The sequence below is a fragment of the Lepidochelys olivacea genome (genome assembly GCF_965140295.1).
Source record: "Lepidochelys olivacea isolate rLepOli2 genome assembly, chromosome: 1".
Classification (NCBI taxonomy): domain Eukaryota; kingdom Metazoa; phylum Chordata; order Testudines; family Cheloniidae; genus Lepidochelys; species Lepidochelys olivacea.
This window is the reverse complement of record NC_140411.1, coordinates 18,371,304-18,390,093: the sequence shown is the minus strand read 5'-3', so window position 1 is coordinate 18,390,093 and position 18,790 is coordinate 18,371,304. Positions and strand designations below refer to the sequence as shown.

The 18,790-nt window shown below is 44.3% G+C and overlaps 1 protein-coding gene across 2 annotated transcripts in view; it reads left to right on the top strand.

The window, feature by feature from the left end:
* NARS2 (asparaginyl-tRNA synthetase 2, mitochondrial) overlaps positions 1–18,790 on the top strand; it is a 90,633-nt gene that overhangs the window by 1,331 nt on the left and 70,512 nt on the right. For both annotated transcript variants that reach the window (XM_084646500.1, XM_084646499.1), the window contains exons 2-5: positions 734–843; positions 1,826–1,946; positions 2,661–2,801; positions 9,339–9,419. In XM_084646500.1, coding sequence (XP_084502626.1) covers positions 734–843; positions 1,826–1,946; positions 2,661–2,801; positions 9,339–9,419 — 453 coding nt within the window. The remainder of the gene's footprint in view (positions 1–733; positions 844–1,825; positions 1,947–2,660; positions 2,802–9,338; positions 9,420–18,790) is intronic.

Below are 18,790 nucleotides of genomic sequence, written 5' to 3'. Positions count from 1 at the left end.
ACGTTCTGGACCTAATCTCCTTGATATTGGCCTCTTTATTAAGGCAGTACGTGTTCACAGTAGGTATGGACAAATAGCCAATTAGGAAACAGATTTCAGTTTCAGGCTTCCCGCAGATGGTTGTACATAGCAGTGAAGAATAACAATACATAAGAATTACCATGACACTGCCCTTTGAAGGAATGGTGTTCTGATTGTCTCTGTTGTTGCAATAAGGAGTGTTTACAAGGGACATAATGATATAGCATTTATGGAATGCTTTTCATCTTCAAAGTCTGTCACTGACTTTAATCTTCCCAGCTCCATGGTGACTCAGGTGAATCCCTATTGTGCTGAGGCGAAATGTTGAGGTGTCTCTCCCTCAGGATCTACTCCTACTTGCTTTGAAATCTATAGTAAAACTACCACTGATTTCATTGGAATTGGGCCCGAAGGGAATCTTTCCATTGACTCCAATGGGAGTTGGATCAGGCTCGAAATCATAGAATATCAGGGTTGGAAGGGACCTCAGGAGGTCATCTAGTCCAACCCCCTGCTCAAACCAGGACCAATCCCCAATTTTTGCCCCAGATCCCAAATGGCCCCCTCAAGGATTGAACTCACAACCCTGGGTTTAGCAGGCCAGTGCTCAAACCACTGAGCAATGACTTGCTCAATGTCAGTTGGGTCCTGCTTATAACTAGATTGAGTTCAAACAAGGCAACCACCAACTTTTGTTTTCTTCCTCCTCCAGGGCTGGGTTCGTTCTGTCCGGTCCCAGAAAGAGGTTTTGTTCCTACACATAAATGATGGCAGTTCTTTGGAAAGCCTCCAGGTTGTAGCTGACCCGACCTTGGAACATAGGTTTGCAGATTTTACGTATTTAAAGAAATTTCTGTGCAGATTCGTGGCTGAAAAGGGTTGACGATGTGGTTGTAAGGCTCAGCTGCACCCTGTCTTAGACTAAGGGCATTGATTCCCAGGCCTGGTGGCAGCAGGGATGTGAGTGCTGCAGGGGCAGTGCGTTCAGCAGTTGCTGAGGGTGTTGCACTTGGTGGGTTCAATAGCTATCAGTTAAGGAGCTGGGTTAACTGGTTCTGAAGGGAGTAGGAAGTAGGGGGCACTTGTAAATTGAAATTTTGTCTCCACTGAAATCGGTGGCAAAATTCCTATTGATTCATTGGGGCCAGGTTTCATAGTGTTTTTTCCATGGTGTGGCTTCCCATGCCGCTTATTCTTCCTGTGTAGGTCAGGCTGTACCTTACCAGAAGCTAGGGTTGCCATGTTAGCCTTTCCTCAACCGGATCTCTTCTGTAAGCTCCTTAGTCTTTTCCTGCCTTTTGCGCCAGTGAGCTGAGGCACCACTTTTGCAGGCTCAGCGCAAGACAGAGCACAAAGGGGCTGGCAAACCTTGAGGCCTGTCCTTATGAACAGACATTGGGGCTCATCTTGGATCAGTCATGGAGAGCTTGCTTCTAATGAAAATAAACATTTAGGCGTCATTAATTTTCAGCTACAGAAGAAGATCCTGTGCAGTTTATTTCTTGTATGATGGACAGCTTGGTGGTTTATACATCAAATAATTTAAAATATCCAGACTTTTGGAATCAGGGGTTCAGATACACACATGCTGAGCTCAGATTCTTTCCATGGGGGATATATTGCATGCCATGTGAATAAAATATAGCAATCAAATTGTAACAAGCTGCCTATTTGTGATAATAGATACGGTAAGCGTAGGACTTGATCTAAATTAACCCAAATAAGTCAGCATGGGTTCCTTGAATTCAGTGGGCTTTATGTCAGGCCCATAGTGATACATTGTTGTTGTTGATGTTTTTTCCAGAGATCTGACTTTTGGAAGCGCGGTGGAAGTGCAAGGGAAACTGGTAAAAAGTCTTCATAGGATGCAAAATGTGGAATTGAAAGCTGAAAATATTCGTGTAGTAGGACCCTGTGATACTCTGGTATGTTATTGCACTTAACAGTCAAGCTCACAGGATGCCTTTTGGAAAATGACTAATTTCAAAATATTCCCATTTCTGACAGAGCACATTTCAAACTGTATTTTCTGCTATTTTTTCTAAAGTCATCTCTGTTTTTAAGGTGTTCTCTACTCTCCCATTGATGTGGACAAGGGCCTTTTCATTAAGGGAGAAACTGACTAATAGACTGGGCATGGGGAGGAAACTGTGAAACTAACTGGATACTAAGGACTGGATTTGCTAAAGAATTGCGGGCCAGATTTCCCAACTGCTCAGCACCCACAATTGGAACCAGATCTCCAAAAGTGCTCTGCTGCCACTGTGAAATGTATAGCAAGATGTCAGAAAGTGATTGGCACCCACCTTGCTGGGCTCTTTTGAAAATCTAGCCACTTACTTTGGCACTCAGTCCTGTTGAAATTCTAATTCTGTATAGGTGCTTATATGGACACCATCACGGTGGTGTCTGAGCATTTTCCAAAAGTGATCAGCATCTGTCCCTTGTGGTTCATTCTCTTTCTGCCTGTCTTTGTAAAATCCACAAAGTAAACTGGAAAAAAAATAACAAGTATTATTTTGCCTCTGACTTGTGTCACTTATTGAACTTTAATAGTCAGTGACAATATTTCATGGATATCTGTAAAATTATTCTAACTGCAGGTTCTCAGGGTTGGTTTTTTCCTGTCCTTTCTTTAGATGTTCCCTTTTAAACCAAGAGAGAGGCAACCTCTGGAATACAGCCGGCAGTTCCCTCACTTACGATGCAGGACCAACACACTGAGCTCCCTGCTGAGGGTACGCAGTGAAGCTACTGCAGCGATCCACTCATTTTTCAAGGTGCTCTGCTTCTTCACTTGATCTTGTTACTTGTGTTTTCACATATACAAATGATGGTGCCACATAACACTCCCACCTTCCCATTGCAGTTATGTAATGGGTGACAGTGGGAGACATGGAATCGGGTCTCTGAAGTTCTGTTCCTAGTTCTGACACTGACTTAGGACCGGCCTGCACTGGGAACTTATATCAGTATAGCTGCGTCTCTCAGTGGTGTGAAAAATCCCCACCCCTGCGTGACGTACTTACGCTCACCTAACCGCTACGCCTCCCAGCTGCAGAGTAGACATACCTTTACTATTCCAGATTCTATGTTTTGTGGGCAGAGGCCGGAAGTGTTACCACTATTCTCCCTCTTTCTCCCCCACATACTTTGACCCCTGAGGTCATGAAAATCATTTCAGGTCGAATGAAATGTTTTAATTTTGAGCACTTTCTAGGTTTTTTGAATAAAATACATTTTTATTTTAAATCTCCAGGCCCTGTTATCACCCAACATGACAGCAGGTGGCGCCACACACCCAAATGAGCTACCTGAGTGCTTTATCTAAGCCACTCAAGGACAAACAGGAGACAACTGCCAATTTCCCAGCTCCCCAGTCTTGCACCCTTGCTGGTGTATAAACCCAGAATTATACCACCTTGCACTGTACAGGGATCTGTGTAACGCAAACTCATTAGTATAGTTTGCTTTCCCCTCAATGTGGGAAAGATATGCACAACAAGCTAGTGTTAACCAAACCTGAGATTTTCCCAGACATTTTACTTAAAGACACGCTGGTTAAGATAAAACATAAAATAAGTTTATTAACTACAGAAAGATTTTAAGTGATAGTAAACAGATCAAAGCAGATTACCTAGCAAATAAACAAAAACGCAAACTGAGCCTAATATACTAGATAGGATTTGAATTAGCAATTTCTCTCCCTGCCTGATGATACAAGCAGTCCACCAAGTTTTTATACACAGGCTAGAAATCCCTTTAGCCTAGGACCAGCACTTCCCCCAGTTCAGTCTTTGTTCCTCAGGTGTTCTCTTGCGTGGGGAGTGAGGCCCTGAGATGTCACTCCCCACCTTATATAATTTTTCCATATGGTTGGAACCCTTTGTTCTCAGCTAAGTTCCCAGCCCAGTCTGTGGAAAAATACAGGTACCAATATGGAGTTCAGTGTCATGTGGTCTGGTTGCATGCCTTGCTGAGTCATAGCAGCCATTACTTATAAGATAGCTGAAAAGTTCACAGGAAGGCTCACCAGGCCGGGGGATAAACTGCTCCTAAGGGCTATTGTTTCCTCTCATGGCCCATTACGTTGAAGAGGCCCTTCACAACCAGCTGTGTAGACTGGAAACATCTTGCCTAGTGGGTGTCACCAAGGTGTAAGCACATTTGAGATACGGATACCTAGTCAATATTCACAACTTCAGATACAAAAATGATACATGCATACAAATATGATAAACATATTCAGCAAATCATAACTTTTCCAATGACCCCTCACATGACAATTATAGGTCATAAAATATCATAATCATACCACTATGATGGCTATGGGGTGCAGTGTCACGGTAGACACATCCAATAACTGTATCAGGACAGATAGAAATTGACGTGCAGGAGAACTCAGGCCATTTAAAAACTAACTCCTAACAAATACCAGTCGTTTCCAGTTATTATTGCCTTGCATTGTATGTAGAAACTTTTGTCTCTATATCTATCCTGACTGTAGAAAACTGGAATAAGATTCAGGAAATAAATCGGTAGGTCCATGCAAAGAGCAGCTAATACAGAGTAAAGAGCAGTCATTTCAGTCTCTTGAGATACTGCTTCCTTTTACAGCTCTACCATGGGACTTGTTTATGTTCCCTTTGAGCTGGGAGTCCTCCATGGAACAGCAGCATTCAAAGCTAATAGTCGGATTTCTACACACAGTGTACTAAGGAACCTATTTTCCCTGTGTTGTAATGGATTGTTCCACTTCAGCTGTCAGTGCAGTTTCAGTTGGATACACTGTTCTTCCAGTAGCGTAGCTAGGCAGGGAGCGGGGCAGCGGCCGCTTCTGCACCGAGCACAAGTGGTGCCTTTTTAATTACTTAGCGCCTTTTAAATTTTTACTCACCTGGCGGCGCTCTGGGTCTTCGGCAGCAGGTCAGGGGGAGTGTAGATAAAAAAAAGGCACCACGCCCTGGTACTCACCCGGCGGCGCTCCGGGTCTTCAGCAGCACTTTGGCGGCGGGTCCTTCACTTGCTCCGGTCTTCGGCAGCATTGAGGTGGCGGAGTGGGCGGTCCTTCAGAGCGAGTGAAGGACCCGACGCTGAAGTGCTGCTGAAGACCCGGAGCGCTGCCGGGTGAGTGCCAGGGGGTGGCACCTTTTTTAATCTTTGCTCCCACTGTTTTTTCCACCTGGCCACGCCACTGTGTTCTTCGCTTCCTAACCTGAATTTCTGTTGTAGTTGTGGATGCTCAGCACCTCTGAAAATGAAGCCCCTGTTCTCCTAGCTTGGATACCCAGAAACTGAGGCACCCAAATTTGGTGGTCGCTTCATTGGAAGCGTGGCCATTAGTGACGTGACCTAGCACGTACAAACAATGGCAATGTTGGGGTTAGAATTTGTCAGCTCCTGGCTCCCAATCCTAAACTCGGACCACAGCTCCTACTTTGTTAGTGGAGAAAAGGGTGATGAGTCTTCTGGAGCTCTTGAGTTCTCCCTTAGCTCTCACTACCGCTGCCTGTAAAGCACTGTCTTAAAATGAGCCTCCCTCTTGGATCCATACAATATGTTTCCTTGGAGCCAATGAGAGGGATTCAGGAGGGGATTCCCCCCCCCCCCCCCATGCATTTGGTTTTGTTTTGTTTATCTCCTTCCTCTCAAGCAGGGTTGGCCCAAGCTGGAGATGGGAGACTGGATGGGGAGGGCCAGGCTCTGAGGGGGCACCAGACGTTCTCTCTTTCAGGTGCTTTGCTGGCTGGTTCTTGCTCACATGCTCGGTGTCTAACTCATCACCATCTGTGGGGTCAAGAAGGAATCTTCCCCAGCTCAGATTGGCAATGATCGGAGGGGCAGGGTTCACCTTCCTTTCCAAGACGTGGGTCATTTGCCACGATTGTCTGGATATATCTCACTTAATCATTTCCCTCCCATTGCAGGTGCCTCAGGCACTTGTGGACCTGGATCCCTCCTGTTGTCTGTCTGCAGCACATTATGGTCTAGTCTCCTGTGGGCTGTAATACTTTGGTCTCATTTCAGTTGTTGGGTTAATGGGCAAGTGGCCTGTGGTCTACGTGAGATCTGGTTATCCCTTCTGGCTTTAAAGTCTATGGCTTGAGTGAGTTAAAACTACATGCCAAGCACTCTTCCTCCAAAACTAGACCTGTGGATTATTAGGCAGTTTACTGTCATAAAAGGATGAATCAGACCTCCTGTAATTTGAAGGTATAGTTCCAGAGAGCCTTGGTATTTCAAATCTGATACTTAGATCACTAAGCCAAGCATAGCCTTCTCAAGAGAGTACTGTGCAATATCATATGGATTTTAGGATTGCTTTAACATCAAAATATTGTGCCTGTTAAAGCTACTGTTAATTTCTGTACTGTAACAGCTGCTTATAGGTAAGACTAAGTTTTTCTCACAGATATTTTTAGTGAAAGTCAGGGACAGGTCACAGGCTTCCATGAATTTTTATTTATTGCCTGTGACCTGTCCCTGACTTTCACTAAAAATATCCCTGACAAAATGGGGAGGTGGATTCAGCACCCACTCTTGCTGGGGCTCTCAGGTCCCCTGTTGCTGTGGGGAGTGGGAGTTCTGGGGTTCCCCTGCCCATGGGGGCTGGGCTACTACGTGGTCCCCATGGCTCCCTGGGGCAGCTGGTAGCTCAGGGTGGTCCCCTGCTGCAGCTGGGAGCTGTAGGGTCCTGCAGCCACCTGCTGCGTCTGGGCAGCTGCAGGGGGTCCCCACTAGGGTGGGGTCTGGGAACTGCAGGGTGGGGCGGCTGGCTGGGAGCTCCAGCCCCAGGCAGAAAGTGTCACGGAGGTCAAAGGAATTTACGGATTCTGTGATTTCCATCACCTCAGTGACACATTTGTGGCCTTACTTATAGGACAGACTTGGTTAAGAAAAAGCCCAGGGAGGTGAGGTTATATCTTTGATTGGACCAACTTCTTTTGTGGGACGGGTACAAGCTTTTGAGCTATACAGAGCTCTTCTTCCACCAGCAAAAGTTGGTCCAATAAAATATTATCTCACTTACTTTGTCCCTCATATCCTGGGACCAACAGCGCTACATCATCACTTCATTAAGGAAAGTCAGTACTGGTGTTTGCCCACTTGATGGCAATACCCACAATAGTTTGACTTCGGATGGTTGCAGAAGACGTGGATGGATGTTGAAGAACATCTTATCCTGAAGGAGGTTTTAAAGAGCAATAGGAAAATGCTGTTAGAATTACCAGTAAGCATGAAATTCTGGTAAGATGTTTATATCTTACTGTTGCTAAAGCAAATACCTCGCCTGTAGTTATTTTCAATATTGTGATATTTTTCATGTGGAGTTCTTCTGCTTAACGTGATATATATTTTGAAGCTAGATGCTTAATGATACTTGAATGGATTTTTAAAGAAACAATGAACGTAAGGTTAAATTTGGCCACAAACTTAGACATTTGTAAAAATAAGCTTTTGCAAAGGCTCAGACCAATAAGAACATGTCTAATTTATTTTATTTCATTTCTTTGTGATCCAGTGGAAATGACCTTTTTTAAAAAAGAATCCAAATCTTCCCATGCCGTACTTGCAGTCCAAACATTACAGCATTGTGCACAAGAACTGGAAAATGAAACTAACTAGTCTGTTTTCATTGTGCAAAACTGAAAATGAAAAAGAGCATAAAGCTAAAATGTAAACAGTAGATCTTTAACTAATCATGTAGTAGGCCAAGCTTCTTTTCATTTTTTAAAAATGCTCTTATCCCAAGGACTTTTTCACCTGACAGTGCCTGATTAACGCTATAATTTTTGCTTTGGATGTCTAAGGCTAGCAACCCACCTTTAACTTTACCCTTGGGTAGTTCAGTACCTGTGAGATGTGAATACTCCTAGCCTTAAGGACCCTATGCTCCTAGACATGGGGTATATCTACACTGCAATTAGACACCCACAGCTGGCATTTGCAAGCTGACTTGGGTTCATGGGGCTCGGGCTGTGGGGCTGTTTGATTGTGGTGTAAATGTCCAGGCTCAGGCTGCGAAGTGGGAGGTTCCCAGAGCTTGGACTGCTCCCTGAGCTGGAATGTTTACATCTTAATTAAACAGCTCTGCAGCCTGAGTCCCACAAGCCCAAATCAGCTGGCATGGGCCAGCCACAGGTGTCTAATTGCAGTGTAGACCTACCCAGTGAAGCGTATGCAGCATGAATATCTCCTCTGAGCTCTGAATTCCACTGCTGCTGTGCGTTCATGGCAGAGCCACTGATGTTACCATAATATTTTTTGCAGTTTGATAATGGAAACTGTGCTAAGTCTCTGGGGGGTGGGGGGGGGAGACACTGTGGTTCTGGGCACCCTTATGATGAACCCTACTTCTCAGGCATTTCCTAAATCAGGGAGGAAGTCTGCTAAGGTGAAATGCACTCTGCTGCCAGCTTAATGGTGGTAGCTGCCATAAATTACACTGGCCTTTAGAAACTCTACTCCCTACCTGTTACTTTAAATGTCTTCTTGTAAAATGTATTGTACACCAGCCCTGAACTTTTCGAATTCACGTGTCCCTGCCTTCCCCCAATTCTTTGGTTCAGATAGCCCCAATTTGCTGACATTTAGGGCAGGCTGCAAATCCCATTTATTTTCCCAGGCTGTTTGTGGGAGGAAGGATGTGCTGAAGGATGGGATTTATGGCTGGAGGGGTGGGTATTCTGCTCCCTGTTTCAGGGAAGTTGCTGTGTGTGTTTTTGTTTATATTTTGAAAGGCCCCTAGAGCCCTGCATAGGTGCACTCATAGGGGTTTGCATATGTAAATAATGTGGAGCTGACATTATTTTTATTATTGTTGTGTCAAGAGACCCAACCACAGTTGGGCTGCATTGTGCTAGGAGCTGTACAGGAAGAGTGGTCCCTTCTGCCTACAGTCTAAATGTGCTCTTTCCATAGTCTCATTTGCCTGAGTGGCCTTTATTTTTCTCTCAGGCTTTCAGATGTAAATACTTGTTTCCTACAGAGATTTTGGCACTGTGGACTAGTAAGTAATGGAGCTCTCTATTCATATGGTAGAATTGTTGTGATTATAGACCCCTCTGCAGGGTTTGTTCTATAGTGTGAACACTGAAGCATCAGGCACTAAATTTGCATGCTCCAGAAATCCAGCTAGTGTTTAGCACATGCCATGGTATCTCTCACATAACGTAGAAGCGATTCTAAAATGTTACACATGTTGTCTTTGGTCCTGGGCTGGTAGATGCATCCTGACTTGTGCATTTTGAAATCTTCCTTGGATTTGACACATAATATCCTTGGACTGGCAACTTTCTATCTGCTTTCTGTTTCAGGATAATGGCTATGTGCATGTTCATACCCCTATAATTACGTCAAATGACTGTGAAGGTGCGGGGGAGCTCTTTCATGTCAGGGTAAGTTGTACTTACAAAACAACTTTGTAATTACTGGGTGTTAAAGGGACACAGTCAGTTTCGTATACTATATTTTTTTATGTACTTCTCTGAGATTTAGTTTTGTCACCTACAGCTGTTTCTTGTGATACTTATAAAGTGATGATTCTAACCGGAATAGATTAAACAGCTGTTTTAATCCATTTCACTTTTATTCTGTACTTTCCCCAGCACCATATGTATTGATCAATTTCTCTATCCTGAGTTGTGTGGGAAAAATTTAGAGAGAAATGGGGAGAGGGGGTCAAACATCTTCATAACCAGGAAAATGTGGCTGTAAAATTAAAAAAGTGGGAGGAGGGCCCTGGGTCAGGCACAGCTGAACTCCTGTGAAACTAAGTAGACTTCATGTTAATTGGCTCCTGCTGGAAACCGCAAAATGACTCCTGTTTTTTCCCCCACCAGCTTCTTATTTCTTGCTGCCTCTCTCACTTCCTTTTGTCCCTTCCTAAAAGCTGCCCCTGCTGTAATTATTGGCCCTTTTCTTCAGTGTTGCAAAATGAAGTTCAGTGCTTTAAATTGTCATCCTGTTGACTTCAGCACTTGTAGAAATCATTCTTATCCCCCATCAAAAACTCCTGTGTGCATTTCAGAGCAACCCTAACTAAACTGCAGTATTCCCCAAATTTGCAGTAACACCCCCAACCCCCACGCACACAAAATTGTGTGCACTCCCATAAGCCCCTTTGCCTTTCACAAAGAAAAATATATTCTTTGGCCACAGAATGATTGCGTCTACTTATGCTTATTGGCCACAGCTTTGCTGGTGAATCATCTCTAAGCAAAAAATTGTTGAGGTAGCGTGCAGTTACAGCTGCAGTGTCATTTCTACAGCTCCTTGTATCTCATTAATCTGCTGGTCAGAAACCTCCAGTATTGGTTCTTCAGGATTGAAAAACCTGCCCTGCCCTGCCCCACTGGCAGCACCCTCACAGACCAGTCCACAGCAACATGTGTGCCCCAGCTTTCTACTTACTCTTGATAGTACAGCCCAGCTAAACTGCTCCTGGCTAATTGAAATACCTTAGTGCTACCACAGTGTGCTCCTGGCTGTTGTTTGCAAATTAAGATGTGGAAACAAGTGACGCTTGACCGTAAACACATTGTATAGTTTTCAGTCCTACAGCATATCTCTGTTTAGTCTTCTGCATGAACTATATCTACCTGTTAAAGTGTTCTGCTCACTGCAAGTGCACCTCCTTGTGGTTGGGTCTCGGAATTATCTCTTGACCTGTCTGGTGCTCCTTTCCATCACTTGCTTGCACCGTGTCTCCCCCCCCCCCTCTCCGGGACTTGGGGTGCTTCCTTTTCATGACTCGGCCCTCCAGCCAGGTCACTATATAGTCATCCCCTGCTAGGGTAACAAAATCCCACTGGACTAGCTGTCCGGACTCTGCCTCAGATGGTCTTTGGTTCCAAGTTTCCAGGTCCTGTGCCACTTTCCTGGTGGCTGGTAGGGGAACCCAGGTCCTCCATGTACACTGGGTTCCAGCCCAGGGACCCTGTAACCAGCAGCCATGGTCTGCACAGTGCCATTCCTTCCTGCTCTTTCGTTAGGCTTCTTCCGACTCAACGTTCTCTGGTGTTCTTCCCCACAACTTCTCTGGCTTGACCCTTTATTCAGAAGCTAGGATTCCAGGGGCTATTCTCCCCCCCTGGGTTTCCAACTCATCACCTTACTGCTCCCAGAGAATGATTGCACATGCCCTCACTGCAGCCCTCTTCTGCACTCAACTTCCTGGCTTTATGCTGACCAGTCTACTCCTGAGTTTCATGGTCAGTTAAGCCAGGCTCTCTCTCCAGGTGCACCCAGATAACATAATTGGCCTCTCAGTCCCACATTAGCCCCTTCAGGACCTGTCTGGGGAGCACACCCCATCACACCACCCCAAAACTTCACAGAACCTAAATTATGTAGGACTGCAGTGTGAATGTCTTAAGTCACAAAAGCCCTTGTGCAAATGTTGATTGGGGTGGGGATGGGTAGCTGTGATCTAGCAGATGGGGCCTGGGAAACTCATGAAAACTGGATTTTAGTTGACTGAAGCCATGGGCACGTCATTTACATTTGTACCTTGGTTCCCCATCTGTAAAGCACTGTGGGATTTGTGGTTGAAAGGTGCTGTGTGAGTGCCAAGTATTAGCCTATTAAATAGTGTATATGGACGCACAGTGCTACAAATGTGGGGCTCTGAAGCCCTGATCACCACTGGAGAGGGGGAAGCTTCCCCTCATTCTCTGCTTTCTGCACTGGCTCCCCATTGAGCAGAGGATCCCAGCTCCTCTTTGGTCAGCTGCTTCATTGCTCAGTGAGTTTAAAGTGAAACACAGAATCCAACCTTTCACCCAGGCTTTCCCACCGCTCTACCTCAAATGCAGACTCCCACTCGTCTGTGTTCAGTAATAACTTGGTGAACAAACCATCTGTCTGCCGCTTGCTGTGGGAGGGAGCAAGATTTTTAGGGTGTGTCTACGCTACAGACCTTACAGCGACAGAGCTGTACTGCTGCAGCGGCATGGCTGTAAGGTCTCTTGTGTAGCCGCCCTGTGCCGGCAGGAGAGAGCTCTGCTACGGGCATAATTGAGCCACCCTCTATGAGCAGCAGTAGCTGTGTCAGCGGGGGAGCATCTCCCACTGACATAGAGCTGTCCGTAGTTGTGCTTTTGTTGGCGACGTTTTTGTCGGTCGGGGGCGTGGGTTTTTTTTTCCCACACTCCTGACTGACAAAAATTTTGCTGACCAAAGTGCTGGTGTAGACAAAGTCTCAGTCGTGGCTGCTGCTCAGATACCATGATGATGGGCTCCTGTATAAGAGCATAGAGAGATGAACCATTTGCAGAATATAATCTTTCAGTAAAAGAAAGTTCATAGTCTTTGATTTATGTTCCACATGTGACTGGGATATAAACCAATGTAAACTTGCTTCCTGACCATTCCATCATCTCTAGTGCATCTGCTGTTGCTCATAGTCTTCAAGCAGTAGGCAAGTAAAACAGACTAGATTCTGCTCAATTTCTCTGCTGTTGCTTAGATCCCTTGAGCAACACTGAAACTGGCAAAAATCCTATCGCTTTAGCTCTCCTGTTCATGGGAAAAGGTAGGAGGCACTGGAGCTGTGACCCCTGGACTCTACTGGAGGGTGCTTTTACCTCCCAATTCACCATCTTTCATATCTATCTTTCTCTAACTGGGAGGTTTAATCCTCTGACTAATGATGTCTGGTAGCTGACTAGGGTTGTGCATTCTTTCAGAGATGGTAGGGAGAATAGATACATTTGTAGGGGAGATTTTTAGAGAAAGGGAACAATAACTCCCTGCTTTAGAAAGAAGATCTGAGGAATTTGAAGGCATGTAGTCTTCGGGTTTTTAGACCTTCTTAATCCTGTTGGATTTGGATTTGTTTACATGTTTAGTCTGGAAAAGAGAAGACTGAGAGTGGACGTAACAGTTTTCAAGTACATAAAAGGTTGTGACAAGGAGAAGGGAGAAAATTGTTGTCCTTAACCTCTGAGGATAGGACAAGAAGCAATGGGCTTAAATTGCAGCATGGGCGGTTTAGGTTGGACATTAGGAAAAATTTCTTAACTGTCAGGGTAGTTAAGCACTGGAATAAATTGCTTAGGGAGATTTAGCTAATTGTGACCCACATAAACGATCCAAGTACCGGTCATTTCAAGAACTTGGCCAGAGATTACATGCTGTCAGTGTGTATTGTCCTGTCAGGAAGTAGCCACCATATAACCGCTTCCCCATTCTCCTAGCAATATGAGCATGTCCTTACTTAACATGGGATGAAACCTATAATAAATATGCCTCTGTAACTCTAGATCTAGACATTAACTCCTTACCTTTCCTTCAGTACATCCAAAACAAACCCTATTGACCCCAGAGGGGAACATAGTCACAATTTTCCCCAATAGATTAACCTCAGCAAAAGTAGCGTAGTGTGGATGCAGTGAGTGTCTGCCAAATGTTTCCCTTCCAGCCAGTAGTGGAGCTGTAACACAGTCTGGTTGGGAACTGATTCCAGAGGTGAAGCTCTTTGATTATCGTAGGCTCGCAGGACTGGAAGGGACCACAAGAGGTCATCGAGTCCAGTCCCCTGCACTCATGGCAGGACTAAGTATTGTCTAGACCATTGTCTCACCTGTTCTTAAAAATCTCCAATGACGGGGATTCCACAACATCCCTGGGCAATATATTCCAGGGCTTAACCACCCTGACAGTCAGGAAGTTTTTCCTAATGTCCAACCTAAACCACTCTTGCTGCAATTTAAGCCCATTGCTTCTTGTCCTATCCTCAGAGGTTAAGGAGAACAATTTTTCTCCCTCCTCCTTGTAACAACCCTTTATGGTTGCCTCATGCTGGGATGTCGGAGGGTTTTCAGCAAAGGTTGGAGTGAATTGGAGCTCATGCCAAGCTCATATTGGTCTGTACCATTCCTGACGACCAAAATTTCTGCTTGGTCCACAAGCTTGTAGTCTGTGCCTAACCCCTCTATACCTATACATCTAATTGGTACCTTAGAGAGATTACCTCAGCCAAGTCAGTGAACAAACGGGATACTGTTATGCAGTAAGATTCAACTCTCAGTCAGTTAGGCCTTGCCTCACATGCTCTATTTGTTTTTTTAAATAGCCCTGACTCTCTCAGCTTTCACTATAGGGAAGTGTCTTCACTGCAGAGGTAACCTGGGTGACTGGCATCTGGGCCTGAGTCTCTGGGCTAGCCTAGCCCAGGTCTGAGCATTCCCACAGCAAAGCCCTACCCCTGTTACTGTGTCCACACCATTTCTGCACTCGCTCATCTGTGCCTAGAGGCATGTCTCATAGTTCTCTGTGTTGAAACAGCCTAGGATTCTTTTCCAGTCAATTGCAGGAGACCTTATCTGTCCTTTGGCGAGGAATTGCAGGATGGCATTGGAGGACTCAACACTCCAGTGATTTGGACTGCAGCCTCCCTGCAAAGTTGCAAACTTCTCATCTTAATTAAAGTGGATCTGGAATGCTGACCCACAAACCTAGCTGGATAAATGAGCCCAGACTTAAAGCACCTCCAAAGCAATATATGAGAGGGTTTTCTTTGTGGGTAGGAGTGGGGTTTGAGCTAGAGCCATGGTTAGCTGTGCAGTGAAGACATACCCTGAAAGGGTGATAGATGTGCAATTTAGGTAGGGATTAAAATTTCTGTCTCTTGTCAAGATTTAATAACATCTCATTTCTGGACTGGAGGAATGACTCCTGTGGTCCCTTCGGTTCTTTTTCTCTGTCCTCTTCTTCCATTAGAATTGTAAGGAGTCCATTGTAAAATCAAGTGTTTTATTGTTCCTAAAGCAAATAGCCTCTAGTCAGAGTAATATATCCAAAGGTCTCAGGGTAAATAAAAATTGATTTTCTTTTAATTTAAATCAGATTTTTTAATTAAAATTAAATACAGGTTTATTTTTAAAAATATATGAAATTGACAACATATGTTATGGCCTAAGTTTATAATAATCTGTTAAAATTATTTAAATTAAATTCCAAAATTCATGTTTGCTGCCAAATTTTAATGCAGTTCAGACCACTGAACTGGTAAAAGGCACGGGCTAAGAACCTGGAGTCAGAGTTTGTTGAGGCTTTGGATGAACTTTTGGCAATAGTAGCCTCCTCTGCCGGTGCAGAGAAAATGTCTACAGGTCTTCAATTCACTCCGTTCAATGGCCTGTTCATTCAGAATTAAGAAGCTGATTGGGAGTTGGAAAAGCAGAAAAGTTTGTTTTTCCTCTTCCAACTTATGAATCAAAATTAGGTGCGAGGATGAGATCTAAAAGTTCTAAAATCTTGAAGGACACAGTGACCAGAAACAATCTGTTCAGTTTGCTAACTACAGATAATATACTTCCTTTGTTTAATAAGTCATTTAGTTTTAAATGCAGAAGGTGTTTTGTTACAAAGTTTCTGATAAACTTTTTTCTTGTGTATCCATATTTGATACCTTAATTTATTTACTTGCGATTTGTGTCAAGTTCTCCATGGATGGAAATTCAAATTCATTTAAAAACGCACAACAGCAGCATTTTTTACTAGTTAAATAAATAAATCTAGTAAATAAGAAATGCATTGCTCAGCATTTTTAATACTATAAATGTAAGTTAATTTACGTAATTGCTTAAGTAAATATGCATAAATATAGTGTGTCTTCATGGAAGTACAAATGCAAACCAAAATTAAAATTGATTATTGGAATTAATGTTTCTTGCTAGTTGATTTATGTCATGATTAAAATCAGTTATTTAAATCAGTCCATCCTGCCAGCAACCACCCTCCCCCCGCAGACGTAACTGTGCCAATAGAAGAGTGCTTCTGTTGGCGTAGCTCGGGGGTTCTCAAACTGGGGGGTCAGGACCCCTCAGGGTGTCACGAGGTTATTACATGGGGAGTTGTGAGCTGTCAGCCTCCACCCCAAACCCCACAGCATTTATAATGGCGTTAAATATATAAAAACGTGTTTTTAATTTGTAAGGGGGGAGATCCCACTCAGAGGCTTGCTATGTGAAAGGAGTCACCAGTACAGAAATTTGAGAACCACTGGCGTAGCTCATGTCCGTTAGGGAGGTGTAGCTTTGCCCCTGGGATTCTGTCAGGGTATGCGACATCTCCAGTAGGGGGCTCTGCTGGCGTCGCTATGCCAGCTGAGGTTCTGTAGTGCAGACAAGCCCTAAAATGAAGATAACACCCAGCTCCTGTGGAGGGTGTGAGGGGCAGTGAATGTTCACAAAGCTTTGGAGAGGTGAAGTGTTAAGTTACATTAATTCTACTCCGAAAATACCTGCTTGCTGAGGTGCTCAGAGGGTCCAATCTTACGCCTGTTGAAGAAAGTGGGATTCTTTCCATTGACCTCGGTGGAAGGTGGATTGGGCCTAGGGTGCTTCACGATAACTCCCAAAGCTTTACAGAAATACTCAGGGGATCAAAGAACTTCTTCAAAATGTGAACAAAGAACCAAACAGAAACGGGCGCAGTGCTGAAGAGAGGGTGGAGAGAAATAATCAGCATTTGGGTGAAGGAGAAGCAAACTGTTTGTAGAGGTTTAAGTGGATGTAGCCAGCATTTACACTGGGAAGGGCTTGAGGAAGCAGCGTTCAGCCTGAATTGTCAGTGGAATACAGGCTGATGGTTGCTAGCTGCATGCAATCATGTCTTGGAAGTTTTGTTCCTTTCTAAGATGGTTGTATGTATTTAAACCCTTTGAAACTATAGTTTGACCTCTGTAGTCTGCCCCCATACTCTTCTCCCTCCAATCTGCTGCTGTTGCTGCATCTTTCCCCTTCCCTCCCTTAATTGTGGTTAAATTTGTGGAGAAAGAGAAAGGAAAATGACATGAAATCATTATAAATAAACCAAATCACAGTCGCTGGAGGTGCAGAGATGCCTATATCCTGTTTGTGGAGAGGGAAGAGCACTCTGAGATTTCATCTCTGGCTTTCTGTCTCTCTCCTCCAGTTACTACTTGGTATAAATCTCATATCCTACTGAAAAGGATTATATATAAGGCCCTACTTGAATTGCGGGATGATTATTTAAAAAAAAAAAAAATAGTGGCTGAGACAAGCCATGGAAAATCACAGAAAAGTAATAATGGATCTTATTTGCGGTAATAAGGTCCATAACCACTTTTCCACGATTTTTCTCTGTTGGCCACCCGGGGCTGAGAGTGGGAGCCCGGGGCCGACAGTGACTGGTCTCCCACTGTCAGCCCCACACACAGCAGGGTTCCTGCTGTCAAAATTGCGGTGAAAGCCTAATATTGTGGTATTCACATTTGCTACAATATCCCAAATTAAGTTGGGCCTTAGTTGGGCTTTTCTCTTTACTTATCCTTAGGGATCATAAAAGAGCAAGGGACATAATTGAATTGAAGTTTTTGTTCTGTTATGAAAATTGGGTAACTTATGGGTGACCTACAGCATTCACCTGTTTGAATTCTTATACTCAACCCATTGCCATGGTATAAGAGCGCCAGTTTGTGGGGGAGGTTTTTAAAAGAAAGCAGTGGTTTTTTATATTTTGTATCTGAGCGTAAAACACTTGGTTTGCGTGAAGAAAATATCACGGGCCTGATTTTGCTGGAACGGCAACCCTCTAGAATTGAGGTGCAGCTCCTCAATAATGTGAATTATCATAGGTCTGTTGATTTCAGTGGAGCAGTGCAGGTTTACACCCGCCGAGAATCTGGCTGTTTAAATATGGTGTAATGAAGCATGGTCTGTATGGAGGTAAACTATCCTCTGGTCTGAGAATGAAGGTAGCTGACCGTATATCTTAGAGGTGAACAGCAGAACTTTAAAAAAACAAAAACAAAACAGGTTCCAAGCTAGTAAGAAAAATGGCAACTTGAAGAAGCTCAAAGGCTCTAGAACACTGAATGAGCTCAACCTAGCAACGCTCCATGAGGTCCTTCTATTTTACAAGCTGGGAACTGATGCAGGAAGTGACAGATCACGTGGCAGGTCCTTGGCAAAGCTGGGAATAGATGCAGGGGCCTAAATTTTGAGAGCTGGATATTGTAGGCACCTGAACCCACATCCTACACCCAGATAAGTGGTCTGACTTTTGTTTTCAGAAATGTTCTGCCTCCGGAGCGCCTTTTGAAGGCACTGGGAATCGTGGTTGCTCAGATCCTTTGAAAAGCAGGCCATTTATTTAGGTGCCCAGCTTTTAACACCCAGGTGTCCTGTCTTTCTCTGCTTTGCACATTCTGGCAGACCATGCTGTCTCCCCTGAGTTCAAAATCTGTTCCTCTCGCCATAGGCATAACAAGCTGTGGGAGGGAGGGGGGAGGAGCGGAAACACGGTGCACTCGGGAGGAGGCGGGGAAGGGGCGGAGAAGTTGGTGCCTGTACCTCTTGCGCGTAGCTGTCAGGTTCTGAGTTCAGGTATTTGTATTTCCTTTGTCAGTGCGGTCACTGCTAGGGTGAAACTTGCGAGCTGTTGGATGGTGCATAGTGACTGTACAAAGCAGTTTAGTTCAGGAAGTGTAGAACACCATGCCCAGCTACAGGAGAAATTTGAAGTCAAACAGAACGTTACTAGCCCCGAGGGAATTCAGCCAGAGCACCCATATCTTGTGAAAAGTGCTCTCGAATCGTTAATGACCACAAGCAGTTGAGCTTATGTGCCTCATCCTAAAGTTACCTTGGAGAAGGAATATTGTACTTTAGAATGAAATAAACTTCAGCAATAGGAGAGAAAACCGTCTGGATCTAGTGAGTAAACTCGAGGAAGGGGGTAGATGGAGAAGATCTTAACTAAGAATGTTTAATAAGAAACCTTGCATTTTTTACAAGGG